The following is a 16,611-nucleotide window of genomic DNA, read 5'->3' on the forward strand; positions in this document are numbered from 1 at the left end:
GAGTCTAAAGCAGGAGGTTTTTAAGCAGGCTGGTGTTATCAGTCTCAATCTATCTGGGGATGATGGGGATAAATGGGATAACTATGGAAGATGAACTGGGGGTGAGAGGGAGCAGGGAAACCCTGAGAAGTCTATCACAGGTCTCTAGGTAGGCACAAGGGCCTGAACCAGGGTGATGGCAGTAGGGGTGGTAAAAAGTAGACTTTTGGAAATGCATGTCTGAGGTGAATGAACAGGATCTGTTGGAGACACAGTAAAAGAAGGAGTCAGTGTTGGTCTCTCTCAGGAGGCTGCACATGGAACCACAGTATTAGTCAAGAGAGAAAGTACAGGAGGTAGTGCAGGCTTGAATGGAAAAGAGAATCAGATCAGTCTCGGCCGTACTAAATCCAGGGTCTGGGAAAACCCTCTGAACAAGAGATGTCTTTCAGAAACTGCCATGCAGTCAGCACAGGGCAACTACAAGGGGATAAACAGTGCCTGCAGGCAGCAGTTTCCTCTTCACACAGATGTTCTGACCTGAAGAGTCCTAGGCTGGCTGAGTCCTACATCCTCAGTGGACAGATTTCCCTGGAAGGTCATGTGGACTAGTCTAGAAGCAAGGGGACACTTTAAACTTAAGATCTTTTATACATCCTAGCTTACCTTGCCTATGACATTCTGCAAGATGTCCTATGTCATCTTGGTGAAAGTATTCATAACACGACGTGCCTAGAAGTTCTTGTGGTAAATATGCCAAAATAGCTGTTGCCCTAAAAGGGAATAAAGGAATATTTAAAGAAGAAAAAGCCATTCAGACGATTAATTGCAACTCTGCAATGGATAAACCCTGCTACAGCCTATGAGAGCAAGGTCAAAGCTGCACACAAAAGAGCTGGATGGATTTTCAGAGGGCTCACTGTGTGGATCTTTTTTTTTTCAGGCATCTGAATTTAATCAGAGCTATAAAAATAGAGGGAAACAAAGCAAAGAAGCTTTGTAAAGGGACTATTATCACAAGAAATCAAATCTGAGGGGGCTTTAAAAATGGTAAGCAGTCAGGCACAGTGGCTCATGCCTGTCATCCCAGCACTTTGGGAGGCCGAGGTGGGCAGATTGAGCTCAGGAGTTCAAGATTAGCTTGGGCAACATGGCAAAACCCTGTCTCTACCAAAAACACAGAAAAATGAGCTGGGTATGGTGACACACATGTATGGTCACAGCTACTTGTGACCTGAGGTGGGAGGACTGCTTGAGCCCGGGAGGTCAAGGCTGCAGTAAGCCAAGATCTCGCCACTGCACTTTAGCCTGGGTGACAGACTGAGATCCGTCTTTAAAAAAGGAACTACATTAATTAGATTAAAATGTGGTATAAATCTAAATCTCAGTGCAACGCTTCTGGTTTTTGCTGCCTCCTTTTTATCAGGACAACCAAATGCCAGAAGCTGCAGCAGCTGAGGCCACAAGACAGCTGAGGCTGTCTCCTTTTCCAGCATGTTGTGGCTGTCTCTAGTAGCCAGAAAAATTATTAGCCTATGCATATTCTGAAGGAAAGCAGTAAATTTGGGACACCTGGGTGCTTGGTCCAGGTCTATTACCAATTAGTTGTGAATCCTACAGGAGACCAGTCCCCAGGCTGGGCCTCCGTTCTTCATCCATAAAATAAGGAGGTTGGATTAGATCAAGGCTGTCCAACAATAATTTCTGTGATGAGGGAAATGTTCTACGTCTGTGCCGTTAGCCACATAGGAGGCTACCATGGCCAATGAGTATTTTATTGGACAACTCAGGACTAAATAATTGCTTCCAAGTCCTAGATTCAAAAGAATTTCAATCGCAATAATGGTTCTGGAACATTCCATAGATTCAGACAGCATGCTATCCCTGCTATTTTTCTTTCAGCCATGGACATCAAGGCACTCACTTAACTGTCTCTATATGCCAAAGAATGGCAGAAAAATCTCTGTATTTATGATGATATCCTATTGAATCTCATTTTTTTTTTTAACAGAGACTCACATCACTTGTCTCTTTCTTTTTTTTTGAAACAGGGTCTCACTCTGTTGCCCAGGAGGAAGTGCAGTGGTACAATCACAGCTTACTGCAGCCTTGATCTCCCAAGGCTCAGGTGATCCTCCTGCCTCAGCCTCCAGAGGGTTGGGACTACGGGTATGTGCCACCATGACTGGCTAATTTTTGTATTTTTAGTAGAGACAGGGTTTTGCCATGTTGCCCAGGCTAGTCTCAAACTCCTGGGCTCAAGTGATCCACCCGCCTTGGCCTCCCAAAGTGCTGGGATTTCAGGTGTGAGCCACTCCACCCAGCTTTGTTTCTTTCTTTCTTCTTAGAAAAGCCAGCTGATGGCCCAGTCTTCTCTGCTTTTTAGATCAGGGTTGAAAATCCTCTACCATCATTGCTCAAGAGTAGTATGTAGACTCTTACCTCTGGTCTACAAAAACAAACTTTCCATCTATCGCGTGCCGAGAAACATATTCCATAGATTTCACCCTGATTTCCCCATTCACTGGTTGTGGAACTACATGAGAATGCAGTCGTCCAATTGCAACGAGGCAGCTGAGGTTACACCCCTCATTGTCTGGTTCATTGTCTTCATCCAGCCCCATCTTTGTGGGTGGCCAGCTTTTCAAATAGCCTGTGCTGTGGATTGTGCAGAAGCTTTTTCGATCTGCTAGAAGGCAAAGTTTATGGTTAGTGTCAGCACTAGGTTTGGGTCATAGAGGTGTACGCAGCCGATGGTGGGGTGGGATGTAGGTAGGGAGTAAAAAAAAAAAAAAAAAATCAATGCTTCTCTCTCCAGAAGTGAGCATCTAGTGAAAGGGGTAGACAGAAAGAAAAACAAAAACTGTCATCCAGTGTCAGTATGCTTAAGTAGGGCCTGTTATACCATGGGCATTCATTACATACACCAAGGAAGGAATATCTAACTCTTCCTGAGGAAAGGAAGGCTCCCCCAAAAAACCAGTGGAGGAGGTGGGTCAAGAAGGATGAGCAGTGGCTGAGGGACTAGAATGTATAAAGGCTGAGGACATACAAAGGCACAGAGGAACAGCCTATATAGGAATGGCCAAGAGCTCTGTGTGGTTGAAGTGAAATTGGAGGTACTGGGAGTGAGGGGCAAATTGGAAAGGCAGGTTGGGGGAAGATTAAAAGGGCCATGGATCACTTGCTAACCAATATGTTGGTCTATTTTTTTTTAAGGCAGGAGATGGAGGGCCTCTAAAGGTATTTAAGTGCAGAAACAGCAAAATCAAATTGTGGTTTGGATGCTGTAGGAACAGAGTGACGTGTGAACTGGAAGAGAGTAGAAAACACAAGTAGGAATGCTAGTTCAGGGGCCAGTGGCTATAATACAGCAAGAGATGAGCAGGACTGAACTATGGCAGTGCAGTGAAGATGAGAGGGAGGAGAGAAAGGAAGCAGGAGAAATTTCTGAGATCAAACTATTGGGATTTGCTATGAATATCAGGCTTAAGGGAAAGAAACAAATGAAGATGACTCCAACTTTTCTGGATTGGGTGGTTGCTGGTGTCATTCACTGACTCAGAGAAGAGAGAAAACAGACCAGCAGAGAGAGAGAAAAAAAAGATTTTGATTCGGGACACATTAAGTGTAGAGCACTTATAGACTTCACCAACAAGCAAGCCACTATGGAGTGTCTGCCAAGCATGGAGTCTGTGCTGGTTACTGGAATAAGAGTGAAAAACAAATCAGACATGCCCTTGTGGAGTTCACAGCCTAGTGGGGAGCCAGACTTTAAACAAATAATCACACAAATAACTATATAACAGCAAGTACAAGAAAGCACTAGAAAGCAAACCAGCAGGGTGCTATAAGACATAAGGCGGTCTGAGGTTGGAGACAGCCATGTGAAGGGAGCTTATGGGGAGAGGGAAGAAATTCCAACCAGGAAGCGACAGCATGTGCAGAGGCATTGCCCAGAAAGGGCTTGAGGCATCAAAGGAAGTCAACATGGCTTACATGTGCTTAGTGGCAGGGTCAGGGGCTGCATGGTCATGTTAAATATTTTGAGCTTTTCTTCAAGAGCAATAGGGAACACTGAAGGGTTTTTAAAAGGGGACTGATAAAAAGATCATCCTGGCTGCTGTGTTGGAGGTGGGGAACATGTGTGTCAACACTTTCGACCTAGTGAGAGTTGGGGGCAGCTGGGAGCTGAGTGACAGTAGGCAGCATGGAAAGGGACAAACATTTCAGAGAACTTTTGCAGATGGGACTCTCTGTGGCAGGATTTCATAACTAACAGGACTGAGGAGTGGGGTGGTGAGACAGAAGTGAGGGTGCCTCCCCAGCTTCTAGCATGAGCAGCCAGCTGGATGGCAGTGCCATTTATGCTGGAGGAGAGGCTCAGGTGATTACTTCGGCATGTATCCTGTTGGAGATTCCCCTGAGATATCCAAGCAGGTTGATTTAGTAAGCAGTACATTTATGAATATGGAGTTCAAAAGAGAAGTCTAGGCTGGAAATATGAATGTGGAAGTTGTTGGCATTTAAAGCCAAGGGAGTAGATGATGTGACCTACAGAGAGAGACTGCAGACAGAGAAGCAGCCCAGGACAGAGAGGAGCAGCCAGCAAAGGGGCCAGCAAGAGAGCCTGTAACAGCAGGGGGTCGAGGAGGAGGAAGAATGTGGTTTCATGGAATCAAGGGAAGAGAACACTTCAAGAAGGAAGACAAAGGAAAAGTGTGCATTCCATTTAACAACATGAAGGTCACTGGTGAGCTCAGAGTAATTTTGGTAGACTGGTGGGTGTTCATGAGGCAGTTAGGATTGTGGCTGAGAGTATTCTTCCTCAATCGCATTAAAAGAAACACAATTTAAACAGAGGAGTCCTCTCCACAGATCTCTGCCATCAGGCTTTTCAGCTCTCTCCTCTGCTCCCAGCTGCCCTACACACAGGGAGGACTGCAGGGTACTGGCTGCAGCTCTGGGACCTGCCACTCTGGCCAGCCAGAAACCACTGAACCAATGCCCTGCTGAGAGCTCCGCTGTAGAAAGCAAGCTTCACCTGTCACAGGGTTTTAATTGTTACCTTTTTTCTTTGAGCAGGTAGAGGGGAAGTCCTTGTCTTCAACCTTTACTGAAGGCCTGTTACACTTCATCCTACAGAAGAAAGAACGTCGTGCTCCAGAACATAATCGAGATGGCCCAGGGGTTATATCTGTTTTAACTGGAAGTCCAGCTGCAAATCAATACACAAAATGTGATAAACTGAGAGCAGTGTTGTCTGTCAGGAGGGGGAGTGTGACCTTGAGCAAAGCCTTTTCTTGCCTGCCTCACTGTTTTATAATGATGACATGAGACAAATATCTCCCTAGTGTAGGCTTTAACAGATGCAGCATGGATAGGTGTGTTGTCAGTCTGGAAATGTTTATAAATCACATAGAGTGTGCTACTAAATAAATTGATTAGGTACTCTGGGGATGAAAAGAAATATACTATGGGGTTCTTGCCCAACAGAAACTTATGGCTGACAAAGGGGAAATGGACGTGCACCAAGAAAAGATTAATAATAGGACAGGATGATATAAGATTAGTGCCAAATAAATGGCAAAGACAACCTGTGCTTCCCAGAGGAGAAAGAACTTGGGCTGGCACTGAAGGATGAGTAGGATACAGATATTGGGAAGGAAAGGAGGGAGCAGGACTGCCTTAAGTTCTCAACCTGGCTTGTAGGCCAGAATCCCCTGGATGCGTGATCAACCTACAGACTCCTGGACCCCATTGTAGATCTGTGCTGTCCAATGCATTAGCCACTAGCTGCATGCAGCTACTGAGCACTTGAAATGTGGCTTTTCTAAATTGAAATGTGCTATAAGTGTGAAATACACACAGGATTTCAAAGACAGTACAGAAAAATAAAAGAATGTGAGCGAACTTATTGTTTATAATCATTACATGCTGAAATAATATTTTGGAGTTAATTTTACATTTATTTTTATTTTTTAAAATCTGGCTACCAGAAAATATAAAATTACACATGTAGCTCATGTTTGTGGTTTGCATTATGTTTCTATTGGACTGTGCTGTCTGGAAAAACCAAATTAGAATCTCTGGGGGTGGAGCATGACTATGTTGAAAAGCTCCCAGGTGATTCTGAGGTGCACACCTCCTTACCAAACACTGGCTAGGTGTCAGTACAGAAGCCGAGGGAAAACACACCCATGGAAATCACGCGAGCAAGTGTGCCAAGGAATGGCTGCTGCCCAGGGCTCCTTCTGGGCTTCCTCCCCTCCCATCTACCTCCCACATTGCCCACTCTGCGATCTCCCCTAGAATGCCAATCCAAGCCTGCCACACCCAACTCAGAGCTCTTCACTGTGTCCCCACAGAACAAAAGGTCTTCATGCTTCAGCCCTTCCCCTCCCCGCATGTTTTGTCCAATAGCACCAAGCATGCCACGTGGCTCCACACCCCTGCACCTGTCCACAGATGATGTTTCCTCTTCTCTCTTCCTCCCTTCATTACCTGGCAAACATTAATTCATCTTTTCAAACCCACCTCGGTTGTCATCTACTCAGTGATGCCTGTCCTTGCGCCCACATGAGAATTAATCATCCGTTCTCTACGCCTGGCACTATTTCTGTGGCTGCACCTATTACTATGCAGGGTGCTGTCTGTCTCCTCGTTTCTCTGACTATATGCTAAGAGCCTCAAAGGTAAGGACCAAATGCCATTCATATTTTTCTCCTAAGGTCACTAAAAAAATCCAAGGCTAGACTATAAAGGACAACAGATACCAAAGTCTGCACCTTACTTTTAGAAACAAGAGGAGTGCTGTAATGAAGATGATTTGAAGGAGATTCCTCTGGTGGTGTTTCTTTCCAGGGATTAACATGGACAGCTTGGGGACAGGACATTAGTTAGGCCATGACTGCACTGGGCCAACGTAAATGCAACACTGATACTGTTCTTGCTATGTGCTAGGAACTGTTCTGCCTACTTTATATACATTAACACTTTCAATCCTCACAACAACCCAATGAAATAGGTACTCTTCCATAAATGAGAAAACTGAAACAGAGAGAGGTTAAGTAACTTGCTCAAGGTCACACAGTTAGTGAATGGTGGAGCTGGAATGAGCCCAGTAATCTCCCTTGTGTTCTCATTCCTTTTTTTTTTTGAGACAGAGTCTTGCTCTGTCACCCAGGCTGGAGTGCAGTGGTACGATCTCGGCTCACTGCAACCCCCACCTCCTGGATTCAAGAAACTCTCCTGCCTCAGCCTCCCAAGTAGCTGGGATTATAGGCATGCACTGCCACACCTGGCTAGTTTTTGTATTATTAGTAGAGACAGGGTTTTGCCATGTTGGCCAGGTTGGTTGCAAACTCCTGACCTCAAGAGATCCACCTGCCTTGGCCTCCCAAAGTGCTGGGATTACAGGTGTGAGCCACCGCACCCAGCCAGAGTCCTCATTCTTAACTGTAGGAGTGCACAGCCTCCCACAGGACTAAAGTAGATGACAGCTACTGGGGCCTTGCACAGGAGTGTGTGCAGTAGCAGGAAGCCGGGGGCAGAGGGGTCGATGTGAATGGTGGTTCCACTACTGCAAGAAGAAAGCCAGGTGGGGGAGCCAACCTAAAGAGGAACACTCTGGTTGAAGAAACACCATATTTATAGTTGACGTTTTCTTTCTTTTATGAGGCTGCCTGTGTGCAACTCAGGTAAATAGAGCCCATTTGTTCTGAGAGAACAAATCAAACTTAGCCCTTTAAACTCAGGAGCATACAACTGGGATTTTCTAGATTCTGAAAGAAAAAAGAGAAGTCTAAAAATCAGAAAGAATCCAGTCTAAATAGCTCTTCTTTTCAATAAATTTGGACACGAGATTTTTTTCTTCTTATGTAAAATAAACCCAAAAGAACATAAATAATTCCATTTAGCCAAAGATAGCTCTGGTGCCCCAGAAAGAGGACAGAGAAGTAGGACTGGAAAGGCTGAGCCCATCACACACACTCACCCTCTGCTCACTCAGGGTTGGCTGCCTGTGAGTGCTGAGGAAATGCGAGGCCTCTGTGGTACTCACTTTTTGCATCTATGAGCCGCTCCCGGGGTGCAGTGTCGGAGGAGGAGAGCTGCTCCTTGACTTTGGCGATATCTTTAGGATGCAGGTAGTCAAACAAACTCTGACCAATCAGATCATTCTGTGGAGATGAAATGTTAAACATGGCAAGTCAACCGCATGCAGAAAATCAATTATGCAACAAGTAAGCGCACACAGTCTGCATGTTGTCTTTGTGTTTTTGTGCATGAGACCTCAAACTTTTCCTATGTGAACCTGTACATATGTCCAACCACTTTGCCTAGACACAAGGAAGGAGACATCTGGAGGTTAATTTTCATAACGTGAGAGGAAAACCCTCAATTATATAGTTCATGCTCTTCTAAGGCAATAATCTTGGAATTCCCCTGTAAGACCTCAGAAGGTGGAAGATAGGGGTGGGCTCTGACTCCAGCTCTGCTGTTCAGCCTCTCTGTTCTCAAGCAAGTTACGCATATCATATGCTTCAGTCACCTTGTCTATTAACAGACAGATAACAGCAACTTCCTCCATAACTTTGCTCTGAGACTAAAAAGAGCAGAAATCTTTGGAAAAATTAAATTTACATTAATTCTAATTTACATAAATGTCATTTTGATTCTTCAAGTCTTCTGCCTACCAAGCTTCCATGCAAATACCAGTGTGTCAGTGAGTGAATGAATAAATGAATAAAAGCTCTGGGGGACATAACAGGTGAAAAGCTCTGTTCTAGAAGCGTTTATAAATGTTACTCTTATTTGATCCTATAGGTTATCATCATCAATTTTTAGAGTAAACTGAGGTTCAATAGAGCTAAGAAGTGACACAGCACTGCAAACACAGTATGGAGTGGATTTCCAAGTGTCGTATTCTCTGTTACTGTGTTACCTGCCTACCCTTCTCCCTTGTCAGATAGCCTCTTACCCTCTGTCCCGCCACATATTGTGGGATATTTATTTTGCAGCAATAGAAGAAAGCCATAAGGCTACTGATCAGATCAGAGTCAGATCTTCCAATGGGGGGAATATGGAACATATTACCAGACTGTTCTAAGTCTAAATTAATTTATCTGTTAAGAAGTTAAGAATTTTCTGGAAGAAGTTCACATGTGACTTGTATACCATAATTATTCTGACAAAATTGAGTGACACTTCTGACTGCTGTGAGGCTGCCCGCCACCAACAGGAGCATGAACAATACCTGGCTGTAGTTGAGGATCTTGAAGACAGACTCTGAGACAAAGAGTATCTTCCCTCGGTCACATCCTACGACAAACAAAAATCCATCTGCTGCCTAATCAGGAAAAATGGATAATCAATTTCTCATACTTTAGGAAAGATAACTTGTAATCCCCCTGATAACTAATAGAGGATGTGCCTTCTAAGCATCCAAAGCACAGGAACAATCACTGACAGTTTCAGTGATATCCTGAGTGCAGGATGCTGAAAACAAATTGTGTGTGTGTATGTGTGTGTGTTTCTACATATCATCTAATTATCATAGAAAAAAAGTCCAATTAAAGTAAGTTCTATTTCAAAGCAGAATTCAGCTTGTACATATTCTTTTGAAGGTATCATGGTCCAGAGAAATCATACTTCTTTGCTCTAATTATAACAACTCTATGGAGAGTCAGAATCTGAAATTTGGAAGGACTCTGGAAAAATCCCCTCTCTAACATCTCAGCCACCATCTACCTTCAACTTGAAAACCTCCATGTACAGGGAGCTCTCTAAAACAGTGGTTCTCAACATTTGGAGTAGTGTTTTTTGTTTTTGTTTTAATGCTGATGGTCTGGCATGGGGCTGATCACTGGGGCATTTTTTAAACCCATCCCACTTCCACGTTAATGTGATTCTAACGTACACAGGGCTGAGAACTACTACTCTCAAATGTTATCCCTCCATCCAGGGCTGGACTATTTGCATTCCAAGTGCGACAAGAAAAGCAAACCCCTCCACCCCGCCACTTAGATTCTTCTTACCCCTTTCTTCAGTTTAAATACAGGAAAAAATCTAAATGTTCCAATGAAGCCAGTCATTAAGACAGGACAACATTTGGTAAAGAGACTGAAGCAGGTAAATACCCAAGCTATAGTGCCTGAGAGCTTGGGCTGTTTTGTCAGCATATGTGTGAATTCCACCCACTGCCTTCCAGACATACAACCACTCAATTCCTGCTGGGGTCTTCCGGTGACAAGGAGGGTGCGCCCCACTCTGTCATGCCCTTGCTCTTATGACTCAGCCCTCCTTGGTTCTAATACACAGTGGGCTAGTTTCTCACCTTATTCACTGGTCCTCAATCTGTTCTTTGGAAAAATACAGAGAAACTCTGTTCTCTTTTTCCACAAAAGGGCCTTCATGATGTAGTTTAATTCAAGGAACTAGGAAATGAATTAATGTGCCAGAAGGTAAAAGAATAGTGCATGCACTTGTGCTGGGACAGAAGACATGAGTGAGAGGGGAACAGAATCACTGTTGCTGTGAGACCCTGGCAGGCTACTCAGCCAGAAGGAAGCTGGGGAGGAGCCTTTCCTAAGTTAGGTCCCTAAGCTGGCCCAGGGGCAAGGGATGACAGTGAGGGGGAAGTAACTTTCCAAGCACCATCTGCTGGAAGCCTCATTCTGTCAACAAATAGGGTATTAATAACTTCCTCGTTTGCCTTGCAGATAATCTTATATCTCACAGAAGTGTTTTTGAGGCTTTTCATTGATGTGGCAATGTGGCTTGAAAGGTACCTGGACAGAAGGGAACTGTGACACCCTGGAGGTAATGCTGGGCAGGGTCCGGCCTGAACCGACAACATGGGTAAAGCTATTTCAACACTCCAGGGGAAAGCCAGCAGGTTCCAAAGCAGTGAATGCATCAGCAGGGGGAGGCTCTGGACATTCCAACTCCACAGCACCCTGGCTGGCAGACCATGTGTGAAGGAGCCGGGCCCAAAGGACAGCTAAGGAACAGAAGCTGTGAGAACACTACCAGCACCACAGAGCCACAGGGCCAGCCAGTGGTAGGGTCACTCTTGGGAAGACAGTGCTGGTTAATAAATGACACAGAGGCCCTGGTACGGTCTGCCTGGTTTTTAAAACATGAAGAAGTAATGTAGACATTGTAAACTGATACAGTTGACTGATCCCTGACATACACTTTATTAAAGATATTTTGAAAGCACTTAGTAAAGAAAGCAGTTTGTCCATTTTGCATTGCTGAGGAAAAGCAGAAGTCCAGCTCCTGCAACCAAACTGTCTGAACATCATCTGAGTGGACCTGGCTTTCTGTTGAAGCAAGTCCCTGGAACTGGGCCCCTGGAAGTGATAAGGGATTGGACAGCATTTCACAGCCACTGACGTGCCAGAGAGGTGACAAAAGCTTCATCAGGCAAGAGAGATCACTCTTGAGTGCTGCATAAAACAAAGGAGTAGAAAAGACAAGCCCAACATGAAGTATTTAGCTGAGACAGCATTATAATCCTTGTTCCATACCCTGGTAAGTATGGGTATCTGATAGAAAATTATTAAGAAAAGCAATAAAAAGAAAACGATTAAGCATGTGCCATTGCAAAAGGAGCTTGTTTTATTTATTTTTAAATTTGTCCATCCACAGGACTCTGCTTGATAATTATTTTACATATATATATATGAATGAAATAAAGACATAGATTCTTTTTCTTAAAATAATCAAGCCTGTACCCCAGCCTCAAATGTCATTGATTTGGATGTTCCTAGAACAATGCCAAGCCTCTAGTAAGTACACAAAAGTGTTTGTTGGATTCATGAATACGCAAGAATGAAAGAGATAGAGGCATGCCTATTACATCTACAGCTGCAGATCTGTTACCAGTATGGGAATCAGGACCAGTTACATAATTTGTGGGGCCCAGTACAAAATGAAAATGCAGGGATCCTTGCTCAAAAATTACATTTTCAAGATGGTGACAGGACATTAAACCAAGCATGGGGCCCTGTGAAACTGCAGAGGTCGCAAGCCCACGAAGCTGGCACCGATGGCAGCTCTCGAGATGCTACAGACATCGGTCATATTTTAACCTCAGCAAATCCTGAGAACATAGACATTTTTATGAAAAGCATGGAGAGATGGACAGAGCTGGGTGTTTGAATAACTGTGTCCTGAGAGTGGTAACCAAAACACCATCACTCACTTGTTCGGGAGCCTGGTCCCACCCTAAAGTGTTTATCATTGATTTGGGTGTTCCTAGAACAATGCCATGCATCTATTAAGTATACAAAAATATTTGTTGAGTTTATGAATAAACAAGGATGAAAGGCACAGAGGCATGTATTGGATCTACAAGTCACACAAAGATTCCAAGGGTCATTAATGACAAGCTGGACTGTGGGGCCATTCAACAAACAGGTTTTGACAGGAATGAAAGAGAAGTCCTATCTTAAGTTCAAAAAAGCACCTATACAAGATGTAAAAAACCTGACCTAACAATAACTCATATTCAGGAGAGAAGGGGGAGGGGGCAGTACTGCAGCTGCCCCAAATGATGCGGTACTAATGAGATGGCTTTTTTGGCAAGGAAGGCACTAGCCCCATTCATCCTCAGGCCAACCAGACCACAGTTGACATGCTATATTGGGTTGTGGGAGTCATTTCTGGAAGGAATCGAGCAAATGCATGTGGCTCTGGAAAGTGTGTGTGGCAAACACTGTTGGGGGAGCCAATTCCCAACACCATTCCCAGGCCCCTTCTCTCTTGCCTGTCTCCATCAGGGAGGCTGGAAAATCTATACACACTTGCTTCTGCACCCTGCCCTGCAGCCAGGTGTGACCAAGTGACACACTTTTGGATAAGGTGGAGTCCACTATTGAGTTTTCGGGAAGGTGTATCCTCTCTTGATAAAAAGGACAGCCAGACTAGAGTTTCATTTACCCCTATTTTTACAGTGGGTCTGGCTACTTAGACCTGGCAGAGGTACCCGGCTACATTAAGGAAACAAGCTAGCATGCTAGCTTGGTGTGGCTGAGTGCAAAGACAGAAAGAACCTGGTTCCTATTGACCTCATTGAACCACTGCAGCAACCCCACATAACCTACTCCAGACCAGTTATACTTGAGAAATGAAACTCTATTTATTCATCAGGTCTTCTGGTCCTCGCAGGTGAATGCTTTCCAATTTGAGATAGCACGTCATGAGGAGATAAATAGAGAATGCTGGAGTGAGCAGACAGGCCAGGCTTACAGAGAGCTGAAAATGGATAGTGATGATGCAAAATTCCAGATGGACTACCCTCTACTCCAGGGCTTTGCAAACTTCTGCTCAAAGATGGGTATGCAGATTCTGTAGGCTGTGCAAGTAAGGTCAGCCCTGACTTCGTGGGAGGTGGAAGCAGGTATCCTTCCTTTTAGTTAACGTTTTTCTATTCTTCTGTTTACAATTTGCAAGAACACATTTCTGAATTCAGTTTCTTTCCCTTCAATTCCCAAGTTAATCTCACTTTACCTAGTAACACTACTTAGAGCCCTGTGCAGACCTAATTCCTCATGGAAGACAACAGGTTCCCACAGTGCCACCTCAACCATCTTCCAGCAGAGATTTAGCAAGACAGAGAGCGCACTCAAGTCAAGCAAGTGAAAGCATATACCTCTTGCATTTATTTTTCTTATTTGGACCACTAGTCTTTGGAAGTTTGTTTGTTTCCTTGATTTTTGAGACAGAGTCTCACTCTGTTGCCCAAGCTGGAGTGCAGTGGCGTGACCTCAGCTCACTGCAACCTCTACCTCCCGGGTTCAAGCGATTCTCATGTCTCAGCCTCCCAAGCAAGCACCTGCTACCACACCCAGCTAATTTTTATATTCTTAGTAGAGACAGGGTTTCAACGTTGGCCATGCTGGTCTCAAACTCGACCTCAGGCGATCCACCCGCCTTGGCCTCTCAAAGTGCTGAGATTATAGGCGTGAGCCACAGTTTTGTTGTTCTGATGGGATTTTGGTGTAAAGATTTAGGTGGACTTTTTTTGTGCTAGTGGTTAAATCAGGTGAAAAGAAAGTCTCAATTGTTGTTGGTTTCAGTCGCTTCCTAAAATCTTCATGCAGAAATGTGATTCTTAAATCCCTCTTATTTTTAATAAATCTTGCCTCTTCTGATTTAAAATTGCAGTAGCATAGGCCTTCCATTTTTGCCTAGATGAGGTTAAAAGAGGAGAATGGTTTTGTGGAAGAAATGTGAAGCCTGTCCAAACAATAAGATAAAGGGAGGGACCCGAGAGAGGAAGCAGGCCTAAAAAAAAAGCTCAGTGTTGAAACATCAAATTCCCACATGCTGCTACTTACTTGAAAATTTATCAAAACAAATGTTGTAAAACAATCCCATAATTGAACATACCCTGAGAATGAGGTGTTTCAATTCATCGTCTGATAGAAAAGTTGGTTTGTAGTTTGCTTCTGTATATGGATTGGTGGCACCTTAGGGGGGAAAAAGAGAAAGTATTGGTATACTTGATATTCAGAAAATGTCTCATTCTAATTTGCTGCCTCAAACCTTTTGCAAGTGGCCTAGTCCCTGTGACCTGGTATTTAAATTTCGTTGTTTAGGCCTTAACTGAGATGAGCCTAGATCTGGCTTTGGACGGAATGCTGTAAGCCAAAGATAATACCATGGAAAAGAGAACACTGTTACCCACAGGAGACCTAACAAGCCTGTTTTTCTCATTACAGGGAAAACCAAGAGATAAGAGAAGGAAGTTTAACAATCTGCTTCTAAGAGAGAAGGCAGCTCTGGAAGTAAACTGGTAGAGGCTCCTCAGAGAGTTCCCTCTTCCTAAGATCTGTATTTAATGGGTTGTCTGGTAGTCCTTCAAATCACCACTCTAAATGTTCTTGGGAACCCATCCAGTCTGCCAGGCCCTGAGTAAATATATTGCGGAAGGCATTTAATGTGAGTTCCTCTTCATCAGGGTGAGTTAAATGAGTGTGGCAATGTGGAGGAATGCATTGCTTCAGTCAGTGCAGCTCCCACTCCCAGGACTGAAAGGGGACAAGACTTACGCTTAAAAGGTTGTCAATCTGGCATTTTTCAGGAGAACAATCACTTAACAGAGAAAAATGCCAGCAGTAAATGATTTGGAGTCTGCAGAATAGCGAGTGGAATAGTGAAAGAATAAAATGAAACGGATCTGTAACAATTCAAAGTGCCATGGGGAGGGAGGGAGACAGGACGTGTTGCAACCATTCAATTGATCCCTATCCCTGCTCTTTATTGTAACTTGAGATTTGCCACTTATTTCCAATTTAATAGAAATTAGTTTATAATAATTTAACCCGTGTTATCTTTGCTAATATGAATTTTTAAATGTCAGTCTCCCAGCACAGGATACAACATTTATATTTTTGGATAATGATCTAAAGTCAGACAAAACCAGTTACTTCTTATTTCTGGTGGCTTTGTGCAAATATAAAAAGACGCAATTCTACCACGCAGGTCAGAGATCTGACTGAGCGCCCACTTTCCAATTTCCTCCAAAAGTCCAAGACTAGCTATGGAAAATTCCAGGAACAGCATTCACTAAAATGCCTGATATATTTCAGATTTCTCTTGTGGTTTGGATAAGTCACTTCCACTTTTCTGCCTCTGTTTTCTCACCCTCCCCACACTCAGAAAAGAAGGAAAATACTGCCTCCCTCACAAAGAGTGGATCTGGTTCGGGAAAATTCCAGGAAGATGAAAATATCTTCAGTGTTCATTCCTGACAACAAAATGCCGCGAGAACCCGCAACCCGTGACTCACTTTTCAAAGGAACCATGATGCATTTTCATCTTTGAAACTGACTTTTCTGTGTCACTGTGTGCACCTACATTTCTGCGTGTCATAATTGTAAGGATGGGATCCAGGCACAAACATAGGCAAGATGTGAGACATCAGAGCAGTATCGTGTCTGATAGGCACATAGCCTGATTACATGCATATACAGAGATGTGCAAAGCACATAGTTTCTATGCTCTGAGAATGTGTGACTGCAAAATTGCATGTCAAAACCCACATAAGCTCAATAATCACTTCATTTGGCATCACGGCTATTGCTGAAAAGTAAAGGCATACTACTCAAGGCTACATAATTGCAAGTAATAAACATTTGCCTTAGGGACAGGAACATTCTAGGCAAGGGTGGTAACATTTGTGGGCAAGGACATAAAGGACAATAGAGCCCAGGGTCTCACCTCTTAATGTTTTCATGTGCTGAACAGCCATCCTTAGCACAGTAAGTTTATCTAATTTCCTGGACATTGCGTTGCATGTTGGTACCAAAGAAGCCAACTCATCTATAAAACTGTTCATTTTATCCCGGCGCCGCTTTTCAATCTGACTGTGAGCTTCCCTGAACAACAATATGAAAAACGATTTCTTATAAAATGTAACCAAGCATCAAGAAAAGACGACAAAAATAAATGAGTTGTAACTGTTTTCAATGTTCATCTGACAAGGCAAATTTAGAATCTGCAGAATGTTCAAAATTAGACTTTTCTACTAAAGTCTCCAAGAAAATGGTCTCACTGCCAGGTCAGTATTAGTTTATGTTTACCTCATCCTTAGAATTCAGGAGAAAAGCTACAAAAATT

The 16,611-nt window shown here is 43.7% G+C and overlaps 1 protein-coding gene across 27 annotated transcripts in view; it reads right to left on the reverse strand.

Moving 5' to 3' along the window:
• Positions 1-16,611, reverse strand: part of ARNTL (aryl hydrocarbon receptor nuclear translocator like) — a 109,374-nt gene that overhangs the window by 12,383 nt on the left and 80,380 nt on the right. For 15 of the 27 annotated variants that reach the window (XM_077960489.1, XM_028832572.2, XM_015114728.3 and 12 more), the window contains 7 exon segments: positions 16,213-16,370; positions 14,380-14,459; positions 9,236-9,328; positions 8,042-8,159; positions 5,048-5,197; positions 2,422-2,668; positions 646-752 (listed from right to left, as the gene is read on the reverse strand). In XM_077960489.1, coding sequence (XP_077816615.1) covers positions 646-752; positions 2,422-2,668; positions 5,048-5,197; positions 8,042-8,159; positions 9,236-9,328; positions 14,380-14,459; positions 16,213-16,370 — 953 coding nt within the window. 27 annotated transcript variants of the gene reach the window in all.

The sequence above is a fragment of the Macaca mulatta genome, chromosome 14, assembly GCF_049350105.2.
Source record: "Macaca mulatta isolate MMU2019108-1 chromosome 14, T2T-MMU8v2.0, whole genome shotgun sequence".
Lineage (NCBI taxonomy): Eukaryota > Metazoa > Chordata > Mammalia > Primates > Cercopithecidae > Macaca > Macaca mulatta.